Raw genomic sequence first — 25,922 nt, 5'->3', positions numbered from 1 at the left:
GGGGAAGAGGTTAGAGATGTGCACCAACACACAGGAGACCTGGGGGACTTTCTCACTCCTCAGCCCTTGTCTACACACACACATGAACTAGTTTATCTAATTAGGTTCCAAAACACACCTTGAGTTAAACTGTTGCAGGGCTGTGTGGAGAGCAAGTCTTGGGCTGGTGCAGCAGGACCAGTAGAACCATGGGGTGGGGTCAGTTACTCCACAGCGACCCCTCTGGTTGGTTACAGAACAGCAATGATTGCTAGGGGAGCCCCATCCAACTCTCCCCAGCTGGAGGAATGGTGGCTGCAAGGGAGCATGGCAGAGGGCAAAGGAGATGGAAGAGGGGGAGCCTCAGGGCTCTTCCAGGATGTGATTGCCAGAGAACTCCAGTCATGGTGCTGGCATGTTGTATCCATTCTCTGCACCATTCATCTGTATTTCCCTGCATGTGTGTGCAGCGCCCAGCAGAATGGGTCAGCACTACTCAGCACCAACACAATGGAAACCAATATTGTTACAAAATATTGAAAAGGTCACAGTGGAATAAATTGGCTGTGTGGAGTTACAAACTGTTGTTGTTGCATCTATTACCACAGCTCAAGAGAGCGAATGTCACAGATTCATAGAGTTTCAGGCCAGAAGGGACCATCAGATCATCTAGTTCGACCTACTGTGCATCACAGGCCAGAGAATCTCACCCAGTTTCCCCTACACTGAGTCCAATAACTTGGGTTTGGCTACAGGAGCTTCCAGAATGGTGTCCAGTCTGGAGCTGAAGCCATCAAGAAATGGAGAATTAACCACTGCCCTTGGGAGCTTGTTCCAGTGGTTAATCACCCACCCTCTGTCCTGTGCATTTGACAGCCACAGGGATGAAATCATCTCACAAAGTGTCAATGACCATGGTGTGTCATTTCCTTTAAGGAGAAAGAGCCACTTAACAGTTACCTAGGGTGGCAGAATCTGACCCAGATTTCTCATGGCAAACCCAACTCTCTGCTGCACCCACATGCAGGGAATCTCACAAGCAATGACTGTTGGGTTTCCACGGCAAAATACACATTTGTCAACCTGTTCTCAGCAGCATGTGTGAGAACATGGGGGAAATGAGGAACCATTAGGCAGAGACTTCCCAGCTCCATCCCTTTCGCTGCATTGAGCCCACAGATAACACCAACCAGTCACAGAGCTCACACATTTCAACAGACAGAGCAAGAGACCTACCATGGATAAACAGAGCCTCCTCTTTAGAGGGTTTCTTCTGAGAGGCCTTTTGCTTTGCTGTGAGACAGAGAATCAGACATTGCAGTGAGACAGGGAAGGAAGGGGAAACACTGAGCAATACACTAATACTAGTGGGGCTGGGGACCCAGGTGTGATTGTTTGGTTTATTTCCTAAAACCAACACAGGGTAAATATCTGAACAATAAGACTCTCCCCTGTCCCAGCCCAGTGCCCTTTAAGGCCAGGCTCTAAACATGCAAAAAACACATCCCCATTACCTGTGTATCCAAGATATGCACACACTCCAGTAGCAACGAGAACCAGAATGAACAATACCCAGAATGCAGCCAGCCAGGGAGACACACGGGGGAAAATGTCACCTGGCAAACAGAGAGTGCAGAGTGTGAGGAGCACGGTCCCATCCTGGAGATGGAGAATGGGGTTTGCCACTTGGCTTGAGAGCTGAGTCTGGTCCAGGGACCCCAGATAATCACAGGAATGAAGGGAACATCCCTTCCGTGTTGAAATCACAACCACAAATGGGAGCCATTGAAACTGGAGAAGACAGCACAATGTTCGTTCCAAGAACCAGGACTCTGCTCTTGCCAAATCTCTCCCACTGCTACAAGCCAACAGCCAGCAGCTCCATGTCCAGCTTGCCCAGCCCTGCCTGCACCAGCTGGCTGTTCAGATGGTCACTGTCACCCAGCTCCCAGTTCTCAGTCACAATGTCCAGTCCACATAAGTTCAGCAGAGAACAATTGTTTTCCTAGCTTGCCCCAGTATGTTATCAGTTCATGGATTCATAGATGTCAAGGCCAGAAAGGGCCATTATGACCAATTGTCAGAACTCCTCTATTCATGGGCCAGAGACCCTCCTCCATTGATCCTTGCATCCAGCCCAGAACTTCTGTTGCAACTGGAGCGGATGTTATAGAAAGAGACGCTCAGTTTGGGTTTAAAGATTTCAAGTGCTGGAGAATCCACCACGTCCCTACGGCAGTTGTTCCAATGGTAAATTCTCCTCACTGTTAAAGTCTGCATCTTGTTTCTAGTCTGAATTTGTCTAGCTTCAACTTTCAGCCATCAGATATTGTTCTGCCTTTGTCAGCTAGATTAGAGACCTATCGACTGTCAGAAATCTCCTCCCTGTGTACAGACTTACAGACTGTGATCAAGTCACCTTTTATCCTTCCCTTGGATAAGCTACATAAATTGAGCTCTTATGTATCTGGTTGTGAGGCAGGTTTCCAGACCTCTGATTGTTCCTGTAGCTATTTTATGAGCAATTTCCAGCATGCCAACATCGCATTTGAAAGTGTGGACTTGGGAACTGGACACAGAATACCATAGGGGTCTAACACCTTATACAGAGGAAATGTCACCTCCTTTCTGCTGCTAGATATTCTCATTACACATTCAAGCAGAGGTGCTGACTTTCTGAGTTCCCGGGTCGTGCTCGACCCCACTCTGCCCTAGGCCCCACCCCCACTCCACCCCTTCCCCCAAGCCCCCACTCCTGCCCTGCCCCTGTTCCACCTCTTCCTGCCCTGCTCTGCCCCCTCCCCCTGCCTCTTCCGGCCACCACTCCTCCCCCTCCACCCCAAGTGCCTCCTGCATGCTGCTGAACAGCTGACCACTGGTGGGTGGCAGGTGCTAGGGGGAGGAGCCGTTCCACGGGGCTGCCGGTGAGTGCTGAGCACCCACTATTTTTTTTCCCTGGGTGCTTCAGCCCTATAGCACCCACAGAATCAGTGCCTATTCATTAAAGAGTGGTGCCTTATCTGCAGCATTGCTCTGGGAGCTCATGTTCGAGTCCCTTCCAGAATCGCTGCTTTCCAACATACAGTCTCCCATCCTGTAACTGTGACCTATTCTCTTTGTTTGTAGAGGTGTGATCTTGCATTTGGCCATGTTGAAATTCATGTGTGACAAAGTTGGAAATGTTTGTAATATTTTGAATGCTATATGTGCCTCAGTTTCCCCTGCATGCTGTATTGTTACTTATTGGGGGGAAAGGTCTGCTTTCTGGGCAGGCTAAAACACAGGTGTGAATGGTGTGTAGCTGTCTGCAGCCCTAGGTCTGATATCTGTGGATCATCTGAGAAGACAATGGCAAATCCAGTCACAGGGAGTTTGATACCTAGCAACCAATGACCATGGATGACCCACATCTCAGCAGGAAGCCAAGCAGTGTTTGCCCCACTGGGGAACAAAGGACTGAGGTGTGTGAGGTGGAAGCTAAGTGTGGACTGCAGGAAGCAGCTGGGGCACACCTGAACTGGGACAGAGAGGTAAGAGGTCTAACTCTTTGATAAAGCTATTGAATAACATTGGCCCAGAACAGATCCCAGTGAGACCTCACTAGAAACATCCCCACTGGAGGATGATTCCCCACTACAATTACTTTGAGAGTTATCAGTTAGCCAGTTTTTAATCCATATAACATGGACTACATTGATTTTGTACAGTGTTAATTTTTCATCAGAGTTTCATGCAGGACAAAATCAAAACCTTTTCAGAGTCTGAGACCTGGTCAACAATGCAGAGTTAGGTTGATTTAATTGATTCACTCAGAGCTGGGAAAAGTTCCACATCCTCTGCGATGTATTGAAGACAAACTAAGCCCAGTGTAGACACCATTAGGTTGATGGAAGAATTCGTCTGTCACTCTAGCTACCACCTCCCAGAGAGGTGAATTTACTATCTCACAGAAGAACCTGTTCTGTCCTTTTAGTAAGTGTTTAAACCATAGCATTGCAGCTATAGCATTTCTAGTGTAGACACACCCTTAGTCTAATACTCCAGCCTAGTTACCTTTATCAACCAAACGTGTCATCTCCTCAAAGAATATAAGGTTCATTTCACAAGACTCAGCCCAACTCCTAACAGCCAGTTTGTCCAGATCACAGAAACCTCCATCACTAATGGCCCCACAATCACAAAAGAAGGACATTTCTTGTCTCAGTACTAGAAACAGATCCTAGCTGAACGAAACTCCCAAGTGACCCAGCCCCCAACTCCCATGGTGACCCCTTCTGAATGGAGGCACTCACCTGAGAGGTGAATGGCTGATTGCCGCTCGGTCTCCAGCTGGTCATTCCGCACTATGCAGCTGATGTCTCCATTGTCTTCCCCTTCCGTGACAGTGATGTAACTCACAACACTATACAGGTTCTCCCTGTTCTGAGTCACGTTGGTCACAATCTCCGTTGTCAGGTTCTGCCAGTTTCCAACCCACTGGAGTTCGGGTTTGGGGAACCAGCCTGTGGTTCTGCAGGCCAGTCCGATCCCCTGGCCTCGGGGGCCCAGCACATCAATGAACACTGGAGCCATAACTACAGGGAGAGACAGAGACTGTGTGCGTCAGGAAATTGTGACTTTGGTAGCACCCATGTGATTCCCCAGATACCACTGAGTATAGGGAATTGTGACTGGAAAGCTACATTCCCTCATGTGCAAAGCCTCCCTGGGATCCCTCATTCTTATGACTGGGGAAATTAAATAATGCCATCTTGCATTTCCATAGAGCACTGTGCCCTGCAGGCTCACTGAGGAACATGCAGGGTGAAATTGCTACACAGAGATCACTGCACCTGCTGCTAAAATTCAACCGCTTCTGGAGTGAAGCCAAACAACTGTCAGGATCTTGAGCACAGAGCATGAGGTGTGGGTTGGTGACCCTGCCTACATAACTGCTCTCAATCCTCCTGCACCACTGTCCCTTAAATACTGTCTCCTCTGGAGTCCTTATCCCACACTGGTAACGGTGCCAGACCACGCCATCACCCATGGTTGGATTTCCTTCTCCCTTTTCTGCACACAACCACCTTCCCCTCATTTCAATCTCTCCCTAAAAGCAGACATCTTCTGTGGAGCCTTTGGATTAGAAGCCACCGAAGATGGAAGATGATTTAAAACATTTAAAGAATTATCACATGAAGGCCTCTCACCTGGCGCTCCATGTTTCTGAACTGCATTGTCTGGGACTAGGTTACTCAGTGAGGTAAATGGTCCCGTCCACTGGCCTTGTGCAGCACTGAGCATGTGGTTGGTGCCCAGAGAATAACAAACAATATCCCAGCCCTTGGAAACTGCAGGGAGAGTTTTAGGGAGGCCAAATATAATTATCACCTGAGCTAGGATTTGGGCAGAACATAGGGGTAAAGGTCCCACTCCTTCAAACAGCACCACAATGAGCATGAGAGCTGAGGTCTGTGGCTTTACATCTCTTTAAAAAGAGGTTGTTTAATGCAGCACTGACCCTGCTAGCACCACAGTAGGGTCAGCGCTGAGTGCAAGTGGAAAGCGCCTCCTACTGAGTCCTGTACAACAGTCTCTGCAGCACAGGACCCTACTGCTATGCTGGGCTCAGTCTGGGGGCACCCCCCATCTTACAGGAGGCTCTGGCTGCCCAGGTACAGTGTTCCTTAGTGCTGCATCTCACCTGCAATCCCTAGCTCAGTGGTGGCTTCATGGCTCCATTCTGGGTTCTTCACAAAGCAATGATAAGTCCCAGCATCTGCCTCTTGGAGCGCTTTCAGCTTCAAGGAGACATTCCCAGTGCTGAATTCCTGCAGGAACAGCTCTGTCCGATTCTGGTAACTCTCCCCTGGCAGGTTCTGGGAACCCTCATCCAAGTACTCATGAACAGGGATAAATCTTGTTCCAATTTTCCTCCACAGCACATCCATGCTGGGCAGCCGGGCCGGGGGTGAGAGCTGGCAGGGTAACACCACATCCTGGCCAACTACCCCCACCACAGGGCTTGGGGAACCAGCCAGGGAGAACTTCTCTGGAAGAGACAAACCCAGAAGCAGATTCGGTGTGAGCAAAAAGGAGAGGGCATCGGTCATGGGGTATACCTGCCCTGCAATGGAAGGGAAGAGGTTAACCCCATACTGTGGGCTGAGGAAGCCACGCACTCCCACCTCTGCTGGGCATGCTCCAACTTGAACTACAGTATAAAAGGGAGCAGCACAGCTCAGTCTGCCATGACTGAGGAGAAAGGATGTGTGTTGCAAGCTCCCACCCAGGAACTGTTGGAGCCCTGGGGCACAAAAGGCCAGGCTACCGAGACCCAGGCTAATACCTGGCTGCCCATAGCTGCCCATTAGAGGAAGGAGTCATTGGGAACGTCACCTGACAACTACCCCAGAGGTCTCATAGATTATGGAGCAAGAAGACTGGTTAGGAAGTAGCCCAGGGGAACCAGACATTGATCTGGTTATGGAGCTAGGAACAAAGTCAGCATGTTTCAGAGAGATTCACGCTGATTCTCTGGTGGTTACACTTGCTGCTGACAGGGCCCTGACTGGGACCTGGTGGAGTAGGGGCTTGGGTCCCTCTACCCCAGCTGCAAATCCACTCCTGGGGGTGGCAGCCTAACCTCTGCCTGGCTGCTAGGCCATACTGACCTACTCAGAAGGGTTGTCCTATTGACTTCAGCCCCTAGGCAATTCTGCCCTGCACTTTTCACAGCACAGCACATTTAGCACCCCAATGCCATCCTGCCTTCAGAGCTGGGCACCTGCCATCAGCCGCCACTCTCCAGCTGCTCTGCTTGGGCTCTGACACCTCTTTCATTAGAAATTAAGCATTGCCCCCATTGCCCCTAGTTCCCTTTGCTTCCTGGGCTCCCCACCAACTATCCCATCACCCATGAGCCCTGCTGCCTCCTCCTCCTTGTCCCAAGGTCTCTTCTGCGGCCTCACACCCCAGGTCTGCCCTGCTCCTTGCCTCTTGACCATGGTGCTACTCCCACTACAGCACCATGGGTGGTTGCCCATATTGCCACCCATACGGCCCTGGTTAAATCCACAATATAGACATTAAAATACTCCTGTGCACCAGAGCACTACAACAATTACCTTGATGGAAAGTTTTAAAGTTGCCTTGTAAACTCCATAAACCATAATGCACTCTCATTCCCTTAAAAGCAGCAAAGAATCCTGTGGCACCTTATAGACTAACAGACGTTTTGGAGCATGAGCTTTCGTGGGTGAATACCCACTTCTTCAGATGCATGTGGTGGAAATTTCCAGGGGCAGGTATATATATGCTAGCAAGCAAGCTAGAGATAACGAGGTCAGTTCAATCAGGGAGGATGAGGCCCTGTTCTAGCAGTTGAGGTGTGAAAACCAAGAGAGGAGAAACTGGTTCTGTAGTTGGCAAGCCATTCACAGTCTTTGTTCAATCCTGAGCTGATGGTGTCAAATTTGCAGATGACCTGAAGCTCAGCAGTTTCTCTTTGAAGTCTGGTCCTGAAGTTTTTTTGCTGCAGGATGGCCACCTTAAGGTCTGCTATAGTGTGGCCAGGAAGGTTGAAGTGCTCTCCTACAGGTTTTTGTATATTGCCATTCCTAATGTCTGATTTGTGTCCATTTATCCTTTTCCGTAGAGACTGTCCAGTTTGGCCGATGTACATAGCAGAAGGGCATTGTTGGCATATGATGGCGTATATTACATTGGTGGATGTGCAGGTGAATGAACCAGTGATGGTGTGGCTGATCTGGTTAGGTCCTGTGATGGTATCGCTGGTGTAGATATGTGGGCAGAGTTGGCATCGAGGTCTGTTGCATGGATTGGTTCCTGAGCTAGAGTTATTATGGTGCGGTGTGCAGTTACTGGTGAGAATATGTTTCAGGTTGGCAGGTTGTCTGTGGGCAAGGACTGGCCTGCCACCCAAGGCCTGTGAAAGTGTGGGATCATTGTCCAGGATGGGTTGTAGATCCTTGATGATGCGTTGGAGGGGTTTTAGCTGGGGGCTGTATGTGATGGCCAGTGGAGTCCTGTTGGTTTCTTTCTTGGGTTTGTCTTGCAGTAGGAGGCTTCTGGGTACACGTCTGGCTCTGTTGATCTGTTTCCTTATTTCCTCGTGCGGGTATTGTCAATATTATTACAGTGCAGGCAGAACTGAATTATGTAGCTGTGGTTTCCTTTCAAATCACAAAACATATTCACACTGTGTTTACATCTCCCACTACTGTAGCTCTGTAAGCAGCTATTGGTCAATGTCATCATCGGCAAGATCACTGCGTGGTATTTGACTAGGCTGAGATTGTTTGTGGCAGAAGGCAAAAGAGTTAAAGACATGAATGGATATCAGAAGATTTTACAAAAAAAATCAGCATGAGAAAGTGCCCTGAATGTGTTACAAAGATGGTCCTACAGGAGCCACCTCCTGCTAAGAAAAGCAGAACATGGAAGGAAGAAAAATGAACATTTCAAGACCAGTGGGAAAGGCAGTTTCTTGTTTTTCTGAAGCCATCTGATTTGGTTTCCAAGCAAGTTGCAGTGTGTGCTGTTTGTAAGAGAAAATTAATCAAATCAAAATTTATGCAATGCAACATCACTATAGCACTCATGCAGGGGTACTTGAAGAGAATGACCATGATAAGTTTCAGAGGTGCAAGCTGTTACATGATGCAAACACTGAATTCAAAAGACAACAGAAGCATCTCAAAGATTTTTTTAATAAAGCAGATCAGACTGGAGTGGCTACTTTTAAAGTTGCACTACTTTTGGGGAAAGCAAGGACACTCAGTGATGGAGAACTCCTGAAGAAAATGTTTCTGGATGTAGAACCAGAAAGTAAGCTTTTCAGAGGGATACCACTTGGGTAATGATACTTTACAGAGGAGCAAAAAATAGCTGGCAAAATTTCTACAAAATGAAATAGCTGGAAAAATTTCAGCAAGCCCTTTCTACAGTCTGTGCATGGATGAGATCCTTGATGTCACTAGGAATCGAAGGTAATCATATGGGTTTGCTTTTTGAACTGTGATTGCCCTTGTTTTTCTGAAGGTGTTTTATGTCAGGTGAGCCTCAGAGATCGGCCTACTGGCAAACACATGTTTTGAATATGTAAAGGCGAGAATGCAAGAGCGCAATCTTAGCTTTGACAATCTCTGCGGTTTGACAGCTGATGGGGCAGCAGCTAAGCGAAGTGCATGAGTAGAGGTGCTGAATTAATTCCAAGAAAGGTGCACTCTGAAACTTTTTCTGTTTCACTGTTCTGCCCACCAAGAGCTACTTGCCAGCAAAGCTTCAATGAAAAGTATAGATAAGGTTGAATCCATAGTGGAAAAATGCATCAGTGCTGTCAACACCAGCAGTGTCAATAAAGGGAGATTCACAACTCTGTGTGAAATGGATTGTGAGATACACAAGGTGCTGCTGATTTACAACTCAGTCCACTCGGTTAGTTTTAATGACAGTGTACAGAGGTGTTTGAGCTCTGGGAAGGGCTCATTGAGGTTTTGAATAAAGTTTCACCATAACTGTTTCAAAAACTACGAGATCCAGAAGTACATGGATGTCTGCTCTTTTTGAAAGGGTTTTTACTGAATCTTGCTTCCTTGAATCTGGAGTTTCAGCAACCTCAGCTAACAATATTTGAAAGCATTGAACTAATTAATACATTCAGGATGAAAATCACCAACATCATCCAGCACCTACAAGCGGAATGGGACTTTTAATTTTAATTTGAGTTTAGTGAGTTTCTCAGCTGTCAGGATGAGAATGTGCAGCAAAAAGTCAGTTTAGCTGTAACCGAACACAGGAATATTCTCTTGGAGAATCTTGAAAATCATTTCAGTAAAGGAAACTTTTTCCATCAGTACACCTTTGTTTGCAGTCAAAAAATCTGAACCAGAATTGTTGAATGGGTCAGTGACAAACTAACTGGGTTGCAAGACTGATTAGCTTCCTTTGATTCTTTTGAGTTAAGCAATCTCAATTTCCTCATCCTGAAAATGTGCAATGATTCAAGGATGAAAACATACTTTAGTCAGCCCAGTGTAACAGTAGAGGAATTCTGGAGAAATGTATATCTGTTTGAGGACATCTACAAGCCCCTCTCTAAAGTTGCTTTGCTTTTCCTAGCCCTGTTTTCTACTACTGTGCTGTGTGAGAGGGCATTCAGGTCACTGCATTGTCTGACGAACAAGTACCAAAACTGCCTCACTGATGCTAACCTGCAGACTTTCCACTCAAAGAGCTCCTGAACTTTTGCAAGTAGCCTGATACACACAGTGGATGTGTTAAAACCCATAACTTTAATTTCATTATCACACTGTATTACTAAAGCACAATATAATAGGATTATGTTTGTTATAACTATTATCATTATTATTGGATTATATTGATTTTTTGTCTGTTTCTGAAAGAAAAAAATAGGCATATTTGTAGATATATTTTGTCATTGCTATTTGGACTTCTTTTATGTCAAAGCATTTTTAAATTTACTTCCGAATTGTTGTACACATAACCACTTTTTACCAAAAAAGCAAAAGAAACAACAAAAATGACAAGAACATGCCAATAACCTTATTTGTGTTTCTACTCTATTAGAACCAGTAAAGAATAGAGATAACTGTGCATTGTTTTTATTACTGTCTGAAAAAAAAAACCTACATAAATAAATTGCAATGGTTTGGATGTATATCTGTGCATATTATTTTATTAACTTTAGGAAAAATAAATAATTTTAGAAAAAAGTGTCAGTGCGGCTACCAGCAAGAGTTGATGGCCACACTGTGAGGACACCAAAAAATTTGTTGTGAGAACCTCTACCCTAGAACATTTCACCCAAATCCTCCCAGGAATGGGGTCAGGGCCGGGGGGGAGAAATGGATACAGCAACAATGGCCAGCAACACTTGCTGAGACCCTAGAGTTGATGGAGGATTACTTGGCTGCCAAAGGGTCAGAACTGTGACCCCATAAACTGGAAAGCTCAGGCAGCCAAGAGAGACAGACCAAACTGGTCCCCTGCCAAACTGACGGATGAGGCCTGTGACACCTGCCCAGACCACTGGCATTCATTTCAAACTCCAACGGAGGCAACCAGCCCCCAATCTGGAGGGAAGAAGACTCACTGAGAGGACTCACCCCAACAAAAGCAGCCCCTTTGGTCAGAGGAGGGCAAGACTGCTGTTACAAGTGTGGACAAGAGAGATGCTTCCAATGGGCATGCCCGTACATGGAGTGTAACTATGGCCAGCTGTGGGTGGTGGGTACCCTGGCCCACAAGAGGGGTCTGGAGAAACTCTGAGTCCCCATAAGGGTGAATGGAACTTCTGTGACAGCCCTAGTCGACTTGGGGTGTAGCCAGACCCTTATCTGAGCTGGCATGATCGAAAACCCTGAACCAGTGGGAACAGAGATCCACCTGGAGTGAATCCAGGTCTGACTGGAGATTGTCAGACATGAAGAGGTCTGCCAGGTCTGCCTGGGCTTCAGCTACCAAGTTGTCATGCCCCATGGTGCTAGGGTGCGACTGGCCATAGCTCTGCAAAATCTTACAAGAATGTGGCAGCCAATCCCCAAATGGGAGGAAGAGAGGGCCAGTGAAGAGGGGGTTACTAGGGAACCAGCCAAACCCTGATCAGGGGGAAGGGCCCTCTAACCTGCCCAAGGTGCCAGACTGCCAATGACTCACTATAGGGACATCCTTGTGGGAAGCCCAGGCAGAACTGGAATGTGACAGGAATTTCCTCCAAGAGCAGAGGATGGACCTGACCCCAAACTGGACCTGGAAGTAGGCGGTGGCCCCAAATCAGGAGAGAGGTGAGGCCCCTCGGCTGCCATATGGACCCTGATTCGAGATCCAAAATGTCCGCCTCTACCAAGTGGTTAAAGACCCACAGATCCAGAAAGACTTCAGACCATTGCTAGAAGAAACATGGTGGAATAGTAGTCATGACTGGAGTACAGGTATTGAAGGGTATGTGCTGTTTAGGAAAGACAGAAATAAAGACAAAGGTAGTGGAGTAGCATTGTATATCAATGATGAGGTTAACTGTAAAGAAATAAGAAGTGATGGAACGGATAAGACAGAGTCTATCTGGTCAAAAATCACATTGGGAAAGAAAGCTAATAGAGCCTCCCCTGAGATAGTGCTTGGGGTGTGCTATAGACCACCAGGATCTGATTTGGATATGGATAGAGACCTCTTTAATGTTTTTAATGAAGTAAACACTAGTAGTAATTATATGATCATGGGAGACTTTAAGTTCCCAGATATAGACTGGAGGACAAGTGCTAGTAACAACAATAGGGCTCAGATTTTTCTGGATGTGATAGCTGATGGATTTATTCACCAAGTAGCTGAAGAACCAACAAGAGAGGATGCCATTTTAGATTTGGCTTTGATGAGTAATGAGGACCTCATAGAAGAAATGGTTGTAGGGGACAACCTTGATTTGAGTGAAAATGAACTAATTCAGTTCAAACTAGATGGAAGGATTAACAAAAATAGATCTGGGACTAGGGTTTTTGATTTCAAAAGGGCTAACTTTAAAGAATTAAGGAAATTAGTTAGGGAAGTAGATTGGACTGAAGAACTTGTGGATCTAAATGCAGAGGAGGCCTGGAATTACTTCAAGTTCAAGTTGCAGAAACTATCACAAGCCTGCATCCTAACAAAGGGGAAAAATCGTAGGCAGGAGTTGTAGACCAAGCTGGATGAGCAAGCATCTCAGAGAGGTGATTAAGAAAAAGCAGAAAGCCTACAAGAAGTGGAAGATGAGAGGGATTAGCAAGGAAAGCTACCTTATTGAGGTCAGAACATGTAATGATAAAGTGAGAAAGGCCAAAAGCCATGTAGAGTTGGACCTTTCAAAGGGAATTAAAACCAATAGTAAAAGATTCTATAGCTATATAAATAAGAAGAAAACAAAGAAAGAAGAAGTGGGACCGCTAAACACTGAGGATAGAATGGAGGTTAATGATAATCTAGGCATGGCCCAATATCTAACAAATACTTTGCTTCAGTCTTTAATGAGGCTAATGAGGAGCTTAGGAATAATGGTAGGATGACAAATGAGAATGAGGATATGGAGGTATATCTACCACATCTGAGGTAGAAGCCAAACTCGAAAAGCTTAATGGGACAAAATTGAAGGGCCCAGATAGTCTTCATCCAAGAATATTAAAGGAACTGTCACATGAAATTGCAAGCCCATTAGCAAGAATTTTTAATGAATCAGTAAACTCAGGGATTATACCGTACAACTGGAGAATTGCTAACATAGTTCTTATCTTTAAGAAAGGGAAAAAAAGTGATCCAAGTAACTATAGGCCTGTTAGTTTGACATCTAGAGTATGCAAGGGCTTGGAAAAAAAATTGAAGGAGAAAGTAGTTAAGGACATTGAGGTCAATGGTAATTGGGACAAAATACAACATGGTTTTACAAAAAGTAGATCATGCCAAACCAACCTGATCTCCTTCTTTGAGAAGGTAACAGATTTTTTAGACAATGGAAACACAGTGGATGTAATTTACCTCGATTTCAGTAAGGCATTTGATAGGGTTCCACATAGGCAATTATTAGTTAAATTGGAAAAGATGGAGATCAATATGAAAATTGAAAAGTGGATAAGGAACTGGTTAAAGGGGAAACTACAATGGAGCATACTGAAAGGTGAACTGTCAGGCTGGAAGGAAGTTACTAGTGGAGTTCCTCAGGGATCGATTTTGGGATCAATCTTATTTAATCTTTTTATTACTGACCTTGGCACAAAAAGCAGGAATGTGCTAATAAAGTTTGTGGATGACACAAAGCTGGGAGGTATTGCTAACACAGAAAAGGACCAGGATATCATGCAGGAAGATCTGGATGACCTTGTAAACTGGAGTAAAAGTAATAGGATGAAATTTAATAGTGAAAAGTGCAAGGTCATGCATTTAGGGATTAATAACAAGAATTCTAGTTTTAAATTGGGGGCACATCAGTTGGAAGTAATAGAGGAGGAGAAGGACCTTGGAGTATTGGTTGATCGCAGGATGACTATGAGCAACCAATGTGATATGGCCGTTAAAAAAGCTAATGAGGTTTTAGGATGCATTAGGCGAGGTATTTCCAGCAAAGATAAGGAGGTGTTAGTACTGTTATACAAGGCACTGGGGAGACCTCATCTGGAATACTGTGTGCAGTTCTGGTCTCCCATGTTTAAGAAGGATGAATTCAAACTGGAACAGGTTCAGAGAAGGGCTACTAGGATGATCTGAGGAATGGAAAACCTGTCTTTTGAAAGGAGACTCAAAGAGCTTGGTTTGTTTAGCCTAACCAAAAGAAGGCTGAGGGGGGATATGATTGCTCTTTATAAATATATCAGAGGAGTAACTATTAGGGAGATAGAGGAATTATTTAAGCTTAATACCAATGTGGACACAAGAACAAATGGATATAAACTGGACACTAGGAAGTTTAGACTAGAAATTAGACAAAGGTTTCTAACCATTAGAGGAGTGACGTTCTGGAACATCCTTCCCAGGGGAGTAATGGGGGTAAAAGACATATCTGGCTTCAAGACTAAGATTGATAAGTTTATGGAGGGAATGGAATGATGGGATAGTCTAGTTTTGGCAATTGATCTGTGATTATCAGTAGGTAAGTATGCCCAGTGGTCTATGATGGGATGTCAGATGGGATGGGAGCTGAGTTACTACAGAGAATTCCTTCCTGAGTGCTGGCTGGTGAGTCTTGCCCACACGCTCAGGGTTTAACTGATCGTGATATTTGGGGTCGGGAAGGAATTTTCCTTCAGGGCAGATTGGCAGAGGTCCTGGAGGTTTTTTGCCTTCCTCTGCAGCATGGGGCACAGGTCCCTTGCTGGAGGATTGTCTGCAGCTTGAGGTCTTCAAACCACAATTGAAGACTTCAGTAACTCAGACATAGGTTAGGAGTTTGTTACAGGAGTGGGTGGGTGAGATTCTGTGGCCTGCATTGTGTGGGAGGTTAGACTAGATGATCATAATGGTCTCTTCTGACCTTAAGTCTATGAGTCTATGAGTCTAGTTCCACAGCGATTGTGGTGGGGCCTCTTTCATCTAGGAAGAGGTGCCCTAGGCAGGGCATCTAGGAAGGGAGAAGATCCTTCAGTGGGTGGTGTGAAGATTCTTTTCGCCAGGCATACATCGTTAGATAAAGGACTACTGCACCATCTGCTCCGAGTGCTAATGAGCTGGGCCAAAGAGGATACCAAAGGTACCGCAATCCCGCTCCCTGTGTTTAGGATGCCCTTTCAACACACTGACATAGACTTAGTGTGACCACTGGAAAAAAGGATATCATTACATACTCGTGGTTGTCGACTACATGACTTGGTATCCCAAGGCTGTCCCCTTACTCACTATCATAAACAGATAGCTAAGGGTTAATGTCTCTTTCACCTGTAAAGGGGTAACACCAGTAACCTGAAACACCTGACCACAGGACCAATCAGGAAACAAGACTTTTTCAAATCTGGGTGGAGGGAAGTTTTGGGTGTGAGTTCTTTGTTCTTGTCTTGTGTCTGACCCTCTTGGCTATGAGAGTGATTTTTCTATCTCCTGGCTTTCTAATCTTCTGTTTCCAAGTTGTAAGTACAAAGATAGTAAGACAATAAGGTTTATATTGTTTTCTTTTGTATTTACATGTGTGTAGTTGCTGGAATGTGTTAAATTGTATTCTTTTTGGATATGGCTGTTTATTCATTTTTTTCTTTTAAGTAAATGACCCTGTATTTGTCACCTTAATACAGAGAGACCATTTTTTATGTCCTTTTCTTTCTTTTTATATAAAGCTTTCTTTTTAAGACCTGTTGGAGTTTTTCTTTAGTGGGGCTCCAGGGAATTGAATCTGCAGCTCACCAGGGAATTGGTGGGAGAAAGAAGTCAGGGGGAAAATCTCTTTGTGTTAGATTTACTAAGCCTGACTTTGCATACCCTCTGGGTGAAAGGGGGTGGGGGAGAGATTGGCTTTCTCGGTACTTGTGTTTTCCAGGACTGGAAACAGGGAGGGTGGAGTCCCTCTGTTTAGATTCACGAAGCTTGCTTCTGTATATCTCTTCAGGAACCCAGGGAGAGAACACTTGGAGGGGAGGAGGGGGAAGGGAAATGGTTTATTCCCCTTTGTTGTGAGACTCAAGGAATCTGAGTCTTGGGGTCCCCCGGGGAAGGTTTTGGGGAGACCACAGTGAGCTAGGCACTGTATAAAATCCCTGGCTGGTGGCAGCATTATCAGGTCCAAGCTGGTAACTAAGCTTGGAGGTTTTCATGCTAACACCCATATTTTGGACGCTAAGGTCCAGATCTGGGAAAAATGTTATGACACTCACAACCAGGGCACCCAACAATCCCCACAGAACTCATGAAGATCTTTGGCAGGATGGGAATACCACAGGAAATACTGACAGACCAGGGCATCAATGTGGCATCATGGTTAATGGCTGAATTATGCTGCCTATTGAGCAGTCTTATGTGTAGTGCTGGGGAGGAGCCGGTGGTTGTGGTACATGTAGGTACCAATGACAGAAGGAAAGGTAGGAGAGAGGTCCTGGAGGCCAAATTTAGGCTCCTAGGTAAGAGACTGAAGTCCAGAACCTCCATGGGAGCATTCTCTGAAATGCTTCCAGTTCCACAAGCAGGGCCAGTTAGACAGGCAGAACTGCAGGGTCTCAATGCGTGAATGAGATGATGGGTTAGGGAGGAGGGGTTTAGATTTATTAGGAACAGGGGAAGCTTTTGGGAGAGAGGGAGCCTATACAGGAAGGACGGGCTCCACCTAATCCAAAATGGAACCAGATTTCTGGTGCTTAAAATTAAAAAGGTCATAGAATAGTTTTTAAACTAAGGCTGGGGGAAAGAAGACAGGTGCGGAGGAGCATTTGGTTCAGACATCCTGTAGGGGAGGAGCTACAAATGGAGATTCTCTATATCCCAATAAGGAAAGAGGATGGAAAATGATAAAATACAGGGAGGAGCTGATGAGAAACAGTCACATGAAAAAAAGTCTCATTCAATTATGCCATGCAATAGGGGATAACCAAAAAATGACAAGTTTTTAAAATGCTTATATACCAATGCTAATAATGCTAATAAGATGGGTGAACTCGATTGCCTAGTTTTAAATGAGAATATTGATAAAACAGACATCACAGAAACCTGGTGGAATGAGGATAATCAATGGGACACAGTAATATCAGGGTACAAAATATACCAGAAGGACAGAAGAGGTTGTGCTGGTGGGGGAGTGGCACTATATGTGAAAGAAAGCATAGAATCAAATGAAATCAAAATCTTCAATGAACTAAATTGTACTATAGAATCTCTACGGATAGAAATTCCATGCTTGAAAAATAAGAATATAGCAGCAGGGATATACAGACCACCTGACCAGGATGGTGTTTGTGACTGTGAGATGCTCAGGGAGATTAGAGAGGCTATTAAAATAAAAAACTCAATAATAATAATGGGGGATTTCAATTATCCCCATATATATACACCTCAGGAAGGGATGCTGAGATAAACTTTGTTGACACCTTAAATGACTGCTTCTTGGAGCAGCTGGTCCTGGAACCCACAAGAGGAGAGGTAATTCTTGATTTAGTCCTAAGTGAAGCACAGGATCAGGTCCTAGAGGTGAATATAGACCGATTGGTAATAGTGACCATAATATGATTAAATATAACATCCCTGTAGTGGGGAAAACTCCACAGTGGCCCAGTACAGTAGCATTTAATTTCAGAAAGGGGAACTACACAAAAATGAGGAGGTTAGTGAAACAGAAGTTAAAAGGTACAGCACCAAAAGTAAAATCCCTGCAAGCTGTGTGGAAACTTTTTAAAGACACCATAATAGAAGCTCAACTTAAATGTATACCCCAAATTAAAAAAAAAAACATAGTAAGAGAACCAAGAAAGAGCCACCATGGTTAAACAACAAAGGAAAAGAAGCAGTGAGAGGCAAAAAGGAATCCTTTAAATAGTGGAAGATAAATCCTAATGAGGAAAATAGAAAAGAGCATAAACTCTGGCAAATGAAGTGTAAAAATATCATTAGAAAGACCAAAAAAGAATTTGAAGAACAGCTAGCCAAAGACTCCAAAAGTAATAGCAATTTTTAAAAAAATACATCAGAAGCAGAAAGCCTGCAAACCAACCAGTGGGGCCACTGGACGATTGAGATGCTAAAGGGCACTCAAAGATTCATTGCAGAGAAACTAAATGAATTCTTTGCGTCGATCTTCACTGTTGAGGATGTGAAGGAGACTCCCAAACCTGAATCATTCTTTTTGGGTGATAGATCTGGGGAACTGTCCCAAATTGAGGTGTTATTAGAAGAGGTCTTGGAACAAATTGATAAACTAAACCAGGGGTCAGCAACCTTTCAGAAGTGATGTGCCAAGTCTTCATTTATTCACTCTAATTTAAGGTTTTGTGTGCCAGGGTATGGCTACACTTGCAGCTGTACAGCGCTGGGAGTTAAAAACCTGTCTTCGGACAGCTGTGTAGGGAAAGCGCTGCAATCTGTCCACACTGACAGCTGCCAGTGCACCGTCGTGGTCACATTTGCAGCATCTGCAGCGGTGTTGGGAGCGGTGCATTATGAGCGTTCAAGTGGCTGCAATGTGCTTTTCAAAAAAGGGGGGTGGGGTGGAGTGTGACAGGGAGCATGGGGGAGAGAGAGAGTGGATTTTTAGAGCCGACACTGTGTCAGCTCCCTGCCTTGAAAGTTCTGACCCCTTCCCCCACCCCTATCTCATTCACTAAATGCAAATAGCCCTCTTTGTTTTTTCCCTCATAAACCAGATAAACAGCTATCCAAAACGGACTCCCCCTCATTCACAGCAAACAGGATATGTGTTTGTTTTTTAGATAAGCAGCTCCAGGAGCCCCGAGTTCACAACAAATCAAACAGAGGCATCACAACAAAACAAAGAGATTTCTTCACTTAAAATCATTATGGAAAACTTCCGGAGGTCAGTTACAGTGTAGTAAGATTAATCACTGCTTACATTGGCACCCCAGCGCTGCAGCAGCAGCGCTGTTCTCTTTATTCCTCTCGTCGAGGTGGGGTACATGCAGCGCTGTAGCCAGGGAGATGCAGCGCTGTATGTGCCTTGCCAGTGTGAGCGGGGAGTGGGTTACAGCGCTGTAAAGACACCACCAGCGCTGTAACTCTCAAGTTTAGCCAAGGCCTTGCCAGTAAAACGTTTTAACATTTTTAGAAGGTCTCTTTCTATAAGTCTGTAATATGTAACTAAACTATTGTTGTATGTAAAGTAAATAAGGTTTTTAAAATGTTTAAGCAGCTTTATTTAAAATAAATTAAAACAGAGAGCCCCCCCGACCGGTGGCCAGGACTCGGGCAGTGTGAGTGCCACTGAAAATCAGCTCACATGCCTACCCCTGAACTAAACAGTAATAAGCATCCAGGACCTGATTGTATTCACCCAAGAGTTCTGAAGAAACTGTGAATTTGCATGACTACTAACTGTCATCTGTAACCTATCCTTTAAATCAGCTTCTGTACCAAATAACTGGAGGATAGCTAATGTTATGCCGATTTTTAAAAAGGATTCCAGAGGTGACCTAGGCAACTACAGGCCAGTAAGCCTCACCTCAGTACCGGGAAATTATTGTAAAGAACAAAATTGTCAGACACATAGATTAATGTAATTTGTTGGGAAATAGTCAACATGGTTTTTGTAGAGGGAAATCATGCCTCACTAATTCACTAGAATTCTTTGAGGGGGTCAACAAGCAACAAAGGACATGCAATGGATATAGTGTATTTAGATTTTCAGAAAGCCTTTGACAAGGTCCCTCACCAAAGGCTCTTAAGCAAAATAAGCAGTCATGGGATAAGAGGGAAGGTCCTCTCATGGATCGGTAACTGGTTAAAAGATGGAAACAAAGGGTAGGAATAAATGGTCAGTTTTCAGAATGGAGAGAGGTAAATAGTAGTGTCCTTCAGGGATCTGTACTAGGCCCAGTCCTATTTAACATATTCATAAACAGTCTGGGAAAATGGGTAAACAGTGAGGTGGCCAAATTTGCAGATGATACAAAACTATTCAAGATAATTAAGTCCTCGGTGAAGAGCTACAAAAGGATCTCACAAAACTGGGTAACTGGGCAACAAAATGTCAGATGAAATTTAATGTTGATAAATGCAAAGTAATGCACATTGGAAAACATAATCCTAACTATACATATACAATGTTGGGGTCTAAATTAGCTGTTATCATGAAAGAAAGAGATATTGGAGTCATTGTGGATAGTTCTCTGAAATCATTCACTCAATTTGCAGTGGCAGTCAAAAAAGTGAACAGAATGTTGGGAATCATCAAGAAAGGGATAGGTAATAAGACAGAAAATATCATATTGCCTCTCTATAAATCCATGATACACCTACACCTTGAATGCTGTGTGCAGATGTGGTCGTCCCATCTCAAAAAAGATATATTGGAATTGGAAAAGGTTCATAAAAGGGCAACAAAAATGATTAGGGGTATGGAACGGCTTCCATATGAGGAGAGATTAATGAGACTGGGACTTTTCAGCTTAGAAAAGAGGCAACTAAGGGGGGATATGATAAAGGTATAGAGAAAGTAAATAAGGAAGTGTTATTTACTTCTCATAATACAGGAACAAGAGCCCACCAAATGAAATTAATAGGTATCAGGTTTAAAAACTCAAGAAAGTATTTTTTTTCATGCAATGCACTGTCAACCTCTCGAACTCCTTGCCAGAGGGTGTTGTGAAGGCCAATACTATAACGGGGTTCAAAAGAGAGCTAGATAGATTCATGGAAGAGAGGTCCATCAATGGCTATTAGCCAGGATGGGAAATAATGGTGTCCCTAGCCTCTGTTTGGCAGAAGCTGGGATTGGGTGACAGGGCATGGATCACTTGAGAATAACCTGCCTGTTCATTCCCTTTGGGGAACCTGCCATTGGCCACTGTCAGAGGACAGGATACTGGGCTTGATGGACCATTGGTCTGACCCCATATGGCTGTTGTTATGTTCTTATTCAGATCCACAAGATTTCAGCGTACCACCCCAGGTGGATGGGCTGGTGGAGAAGTTCAACAGAACCCAGAAGGCGATGCTATGCAAATTTGTGGAGGACAACCTATGGGATACATTAGCCTGGCCTTGTTGTTCTCAGTGCGGGAAGTCCCCCAAGCATCCTCAGGCTTCTCCAACTTTGAGCTCCTCTACAGGTGCACCTCCGACCTCATGAGGGAGAAATGGGAGGAACAAGAAACCTGGGTCATGGGGTTAGTCCACTATATATTACAACTGCGCAAACAACTCCAAACACTGGGGACCTACACCCAAGAGAACCTACTACTAGCACAACATTAACAAGAGCAACAGCACAATAGAGGTACTTTGACTCTAGACTTTGAACTTTGAACCTAGAGACCAGCTGTTACTCTTCTTACCATTCGCTGAATCCAAACCAGGCAAGGTCTGTTTGAGGTGATGTGGTAAGTAGGGACAGTGGATTATGAGATCTGGTTACCTGGACTGTGAAAAGAGGTACACATATACCATGTAAACCTCCTAAAAAAAGCAACAAAGAGTCCTGTGGCACCTTATAGACTAATAGACGTATTGGAGGATAAGCTTTCGTGGGTGAACACCCCCTTCATCAGACGCAATATGTAAACCTCCTGAAAGCCTGGAAGGCCAAAGAAGGCCTACTGATTGCCACTTAGCCCCTGGAAACAGAACTGACTTCCCTAGTTGGGGCCCAATGTACAGAAAGAATAGCAAATATGGCAGGCGACCAGCTCAGCTTAACAGAGAAATCTTTGGTCAGCTAAACACAAAAAGGAAGCTTACAAGAAGTGGAAACTTGGACAGATGACTAGGGAAAAGAATAAAAATATTGCTTGAGCATGCAGGGGTGTAATCAGGAAGGCTAAAGCACAATTGGAGTTGCAGCTAGCAAGGGACATGAAAGGTAACAAGAAGGGTTTCTACAGGTATGTTAGTAACAAGAAGAAGGTCAGGGAAAATGTAGGACCCTTACTGAATGGGGGAGGCAACCTAGTGACAGAGGATGTGGAAAAAGCTTTTTTTGCCTCGGTCTTCACAGACAAGGTCAGCTCCCATACTGCTGCCCTGAGCAGCACAGTATGTGACGAGGTGAACAACCCTCAGTGGTGAAAGAACAGGTTAAGAACTATTTAGAAAAGCTGGACATGCACAAGTCCATGAATCCGGATCTAATCGAGGGTGCTGAGGGAGTTGGCTGATGTGACTGCAGAGCCATTGGCCATTATCTTTGAAAACTCGTGGCGATCGGGAGAGGTCCCGCATGACTGGAAAAAGGCAAATATAGTGCCCATCTTTTAAAAAGGGAAGAAGAAGAATCCAGAGAACTACAAAATTTAATATCTGGCAGACTGCTTACACCCAATCTCCACTGCAGCCGTGAACTCAGCTGCATGCAAATCCATCTCAGGCTGGGAAGAAAGGAAAAGGGTTGCTTTTGCACTGACATTTAAAAAGTAGTCTGTTGCAGTTTCAAAATAGCCTTATTTCTTCTTGGTAGCTCTCTTTCCTCACCTCAGGCCCTGGAAAAATCATGGAGCAGGTCTTCAAGGAATCAATTCTGAAGCACTTCAAGGAGAGGAAAGTGATCAGAAACAGTGAGCATGGATTCATCAAGGGCAAGTCATGCCTGTCCAACCTGATTGCCTTCTATGATGAGATAAATAGTACTGTGGATATAAAGAAAGCAGTGGACATGATATATCTTGACTTTAGCAAAGCTTTTGATACGGTCTCCCACAGTATTCTTGCCAGCAAGTTAAAAAGATATGGATTGGATGAATGGACTATAAGGTGGATAGAAAGCTGGGCAGATAATAGGGCTCAACAGGTAGTAACCAATGGGTCCATGCCTAGTTAGCAGCTGGTATCAAGAGGAGTGACCCAGTGGTCGGTCCTGGGTCCTGTTCTGTTCAACATCTTTATTAATGATCTGGATGATGGGATGGATTGCACCCTCAGCAAGTTTGAGGATGCCAGTAAGATGAGGGTAGAGGTAGATATGCTGGAGCATAGAGATAAGGTCTTGAGAGACCTAGACAAACTGGAGAATTGGGCCAAAAGAAATCTAGTGAGGTTTAACAAGGACAAGTGCAGAGTCCTGCACTGAGAATATAAGAATCCCATGCATTGCTACAGGCTGGGGACTGACTGGCTAAGCAGCCATTCTGCAGAAAAGTACCTGAGGATTACAGTGGACGAGAAGCTGGATATGAGTCAACAGTGTATCCTTGTTGCCAAGGAGGGTAATGGCATATTGGACTGCATTAGTAGGAGCATTGCCAGCAGATCAAGGGAAGTGATTATTCCCTTCTATTTGGCACTGGTGAGGCAACATCTGGAGTATTATGTCTAGTTTTGGGCCCACCACTACAGGAAGGATGTGGACAAATTGGAGAGAGTCCAATGGAGAGCAACAAAAATGATTGTCGATTGCAGCACATGACTTACAAGGAGAGGCTGAGGGAACTGGGCTTATTTGATCTGCAGAGGAGAAAAGGGAGGGGGGTTGGAACTCAGCTGTTCTCAGTGGTGGCAGATGACAGAACAAGGAGCAATGGTCTCAAGTCTCAGTGGAAGAGGTCTAGGCTGGATATTAGGGAAAACTATTTCATTAGGAGGGTGGTGAAGCACTGGAATTGGTTACCTAGGGAGGTGGTAGAATCTCCATCCTTAGAGGTTTTTAAGGTTTTTAAGTTCAGGCTTGACAGGCTGGGATGATTGAGTTAGGATTGGTCCTGCTTTGAGTACAGCCTTGGACTAGATGACCTCCTGAGGTCTCTTCCAACCCTAATCTTCTATGATTCTATGATTCTATAACCTCTGGATATGAGGCCTGTGACAATTGGCCCAAGAACTCAGCCCTGAGCAGCAGAAGCAGTTGTGACATCTAGTGAAGGCCTTCCCAGAAGGCTTGTCATCTCAGCTGGGATGGACTAACGCAACGAGCCAGCACATTGCCACTATCCCAGGTCAGAAGGTATGTGACAACTACCAGCCACTCCACAAGAAAATCTGGGGAGCTATCCAGAAAAATCTAGAGACAATACTGGCTCTAGAGGTCATGGAGTAATCATGAATTGAATGATGGAACATGATAGGCTTGGTCCCGCTACCAGATGAGTCATCCAATTCTGTATTATATTTCGGAAAGTCAACACCATCTCCCGATTTGATTCCTACTCAATACCCCAGGTAGAAAAGCTCCTGGAGCAGCAGGGGTGGCTAAGTTCCTTTCCACCCTCGATCTCATAAAAAGGTATTGGCAAATACCCCTGATGCCAGACTCGTGGGCAAAGACAATCTTCCCTACGCCATTTGACCTTTTCCAATTCTTGACAATGCTGTTTGGGCTGCACAGGACAGTCATCATATTCCAGTGGCTAGTGAACCAGATCCTGCGGCCACACAATCAGTACACAGAAGCATACATTGAAGATACTGTGATACACAGTGCGAGTTTGTAAGACCACCCCCTGTACTTCTGTTAGGAGCGTTAGTAACAATGTAGGATTCAGGCCTGTATTTTTGCCAGATAGAATTTTGCGTCTTGTTTGCCCATTTGATTTTTGATATTTTCATAAGAGAAAATTACTCACCCTGCAGTAACTGAAGTTCTTCTAGATGTGTGTCCCTGTGGGTGCTCCACTGTAGGTAACAGTGCGTCCTGGCACCGTTGATGGGAGATTTTTGGTAGCAGCGCCTGGTTGGGATGCACGCACTCAGTTGGTATCTCCTGTCTCATTGGAATCTTCCTGAGCGTGTGCGCCCCACAACCTCCTCATTTCCTTCTCTACTGTGGAGAAATCATACTAGTACTCCAAAGTAGAGGGGAGAAGAGCAGGGAGTGGAGCACCCACAGGGACACACATCTCAGAGAACTTCAGTTACTGCAAGGTGAGTAACTTTCTCTTCTTCTTCCAGTGCTGTCCCTGTGGGTGCTCCACTGTAGTTGAATGTGAAGCAATACCCACTATGGTTGGTGGGATTTTGGACTTGTGTGAAGAACAAAGGTAGACAGTACCATATGGCCAACTCTGGTGTCTGCCGTGGTATCCCATGTAATAGCATAATGTTTGGCAAATGTGTGATCGAATGTCCACATGGCCACCTTGCATATGTCTGTAACAGTAAAAACTCATCCTATTTTAGTTCGAAAAGATAATCTAAGATGTCAGGGAGAGTTGCAGTCTGGGGTATTAGGCATCTGTGGGAGCACCAGATGGAGAAGCATTTCCACTTTTGCAGGTAAAACTTAGGAGTGCAGGAGGACATGTCAGATTAGGCTAATTCATGGGATTGAAACCATGAAAGAACATCACAGTCAGATGGAGTTTCCAGAGCTGTGGATGAAGAAGCCGACCGCAGTTCTGGGAGAGGAGATGTGGTCTGTCGGGGAGAGGACGGGGAGGACAGATGGACATGCGTAGCTTGGGCCATGCTGAGGCAATAAGTATGACCCGGGCCTTGTCCTCTGTGATGTTGCATAGAACCCTGTGTATGACTGGAATCAGTAGAAAAGCGTACATGAGGGAGTTGTTCCAAGGAATGAGGTGTGTTTCTGAGTCCTGCTCTGGAGCAAAATAGATGGCATTTGCAGTTTTGAGGAATGGAAAACAGGTCTATCGACGGAGTGCCTCAGTGGGAGGAGAGTTGTCAGGGTATCGAGGGATGTAATTCTCATTCGTGTTTCTCAGAGAAGTGTCTGCTGAGTGTATTGGCAGTAGTGTTGTGACACGTGGGGAGTTAGGAATCGGTGACTTTTATGTGATGATGTATGCAAATCCCTATGCCCAAGGTCCATAGTTTAATGGACCTTGGGCATAGGGAGTGAGATTGTGCTCCTCCCTGCCTGACAGCTTGGTGTT

General features: G+C 44.9%; 1 protein-coding gene across 1 annotated transcript in view; it reads right to left on the bottom strand.

Annotated features, from left to right (window-relative positions):
* The window catches only part of LOC127036942 (butyrophilin subfamily 3 member A2-like), an 80,427-nt gene that overhangs the window by 24,663 nt on the left and 29,842 nt on the right, over positions 1–25,922 (bottom strand). Inside the window, exons 3-6 of the mRNA XM_050928229.1 lie at positions 5,663–6,010; positions 4,272–4,553; positions 1,494–1,595; positions 1,216–1,272 (exon numbers count right to left, since the gene is read on the bottom strand). Of these exons, the coding sequence (XP_050784186.1) occupies positions 1,216–1,272; positions 1,494–1,595; positions 4,272–4,553; positions 5,663–6,010 (789 nt within the window). The remainder of the gene's footprint in view (positions 1–1,215; positions 1,273–1,493; positions 1,596–4,271; positions 4,554–5,662; positions 6,011–25,922) is intronic.

Source organism: Gopherus flavomarginatus, chromosome 18, assembly GCF_025201925.1.
Source record: "Gopherus flavomarginatus isolate rGopFla2 chromosome 18, rGopFla2.mat.asm, whole genome shotgun sequence".
NCBI classification, from domain to species: domain Eukaryota; kingdom Metazoa; phylum Chordata; order Testudines; family Testudinidae; genus Gopherus; species Gopherus flavomarginatus.
Note: the sequence above shows the minus strand (reverse complement) of the source record. Positions and strands in the feature narration are given on the sequence as shown.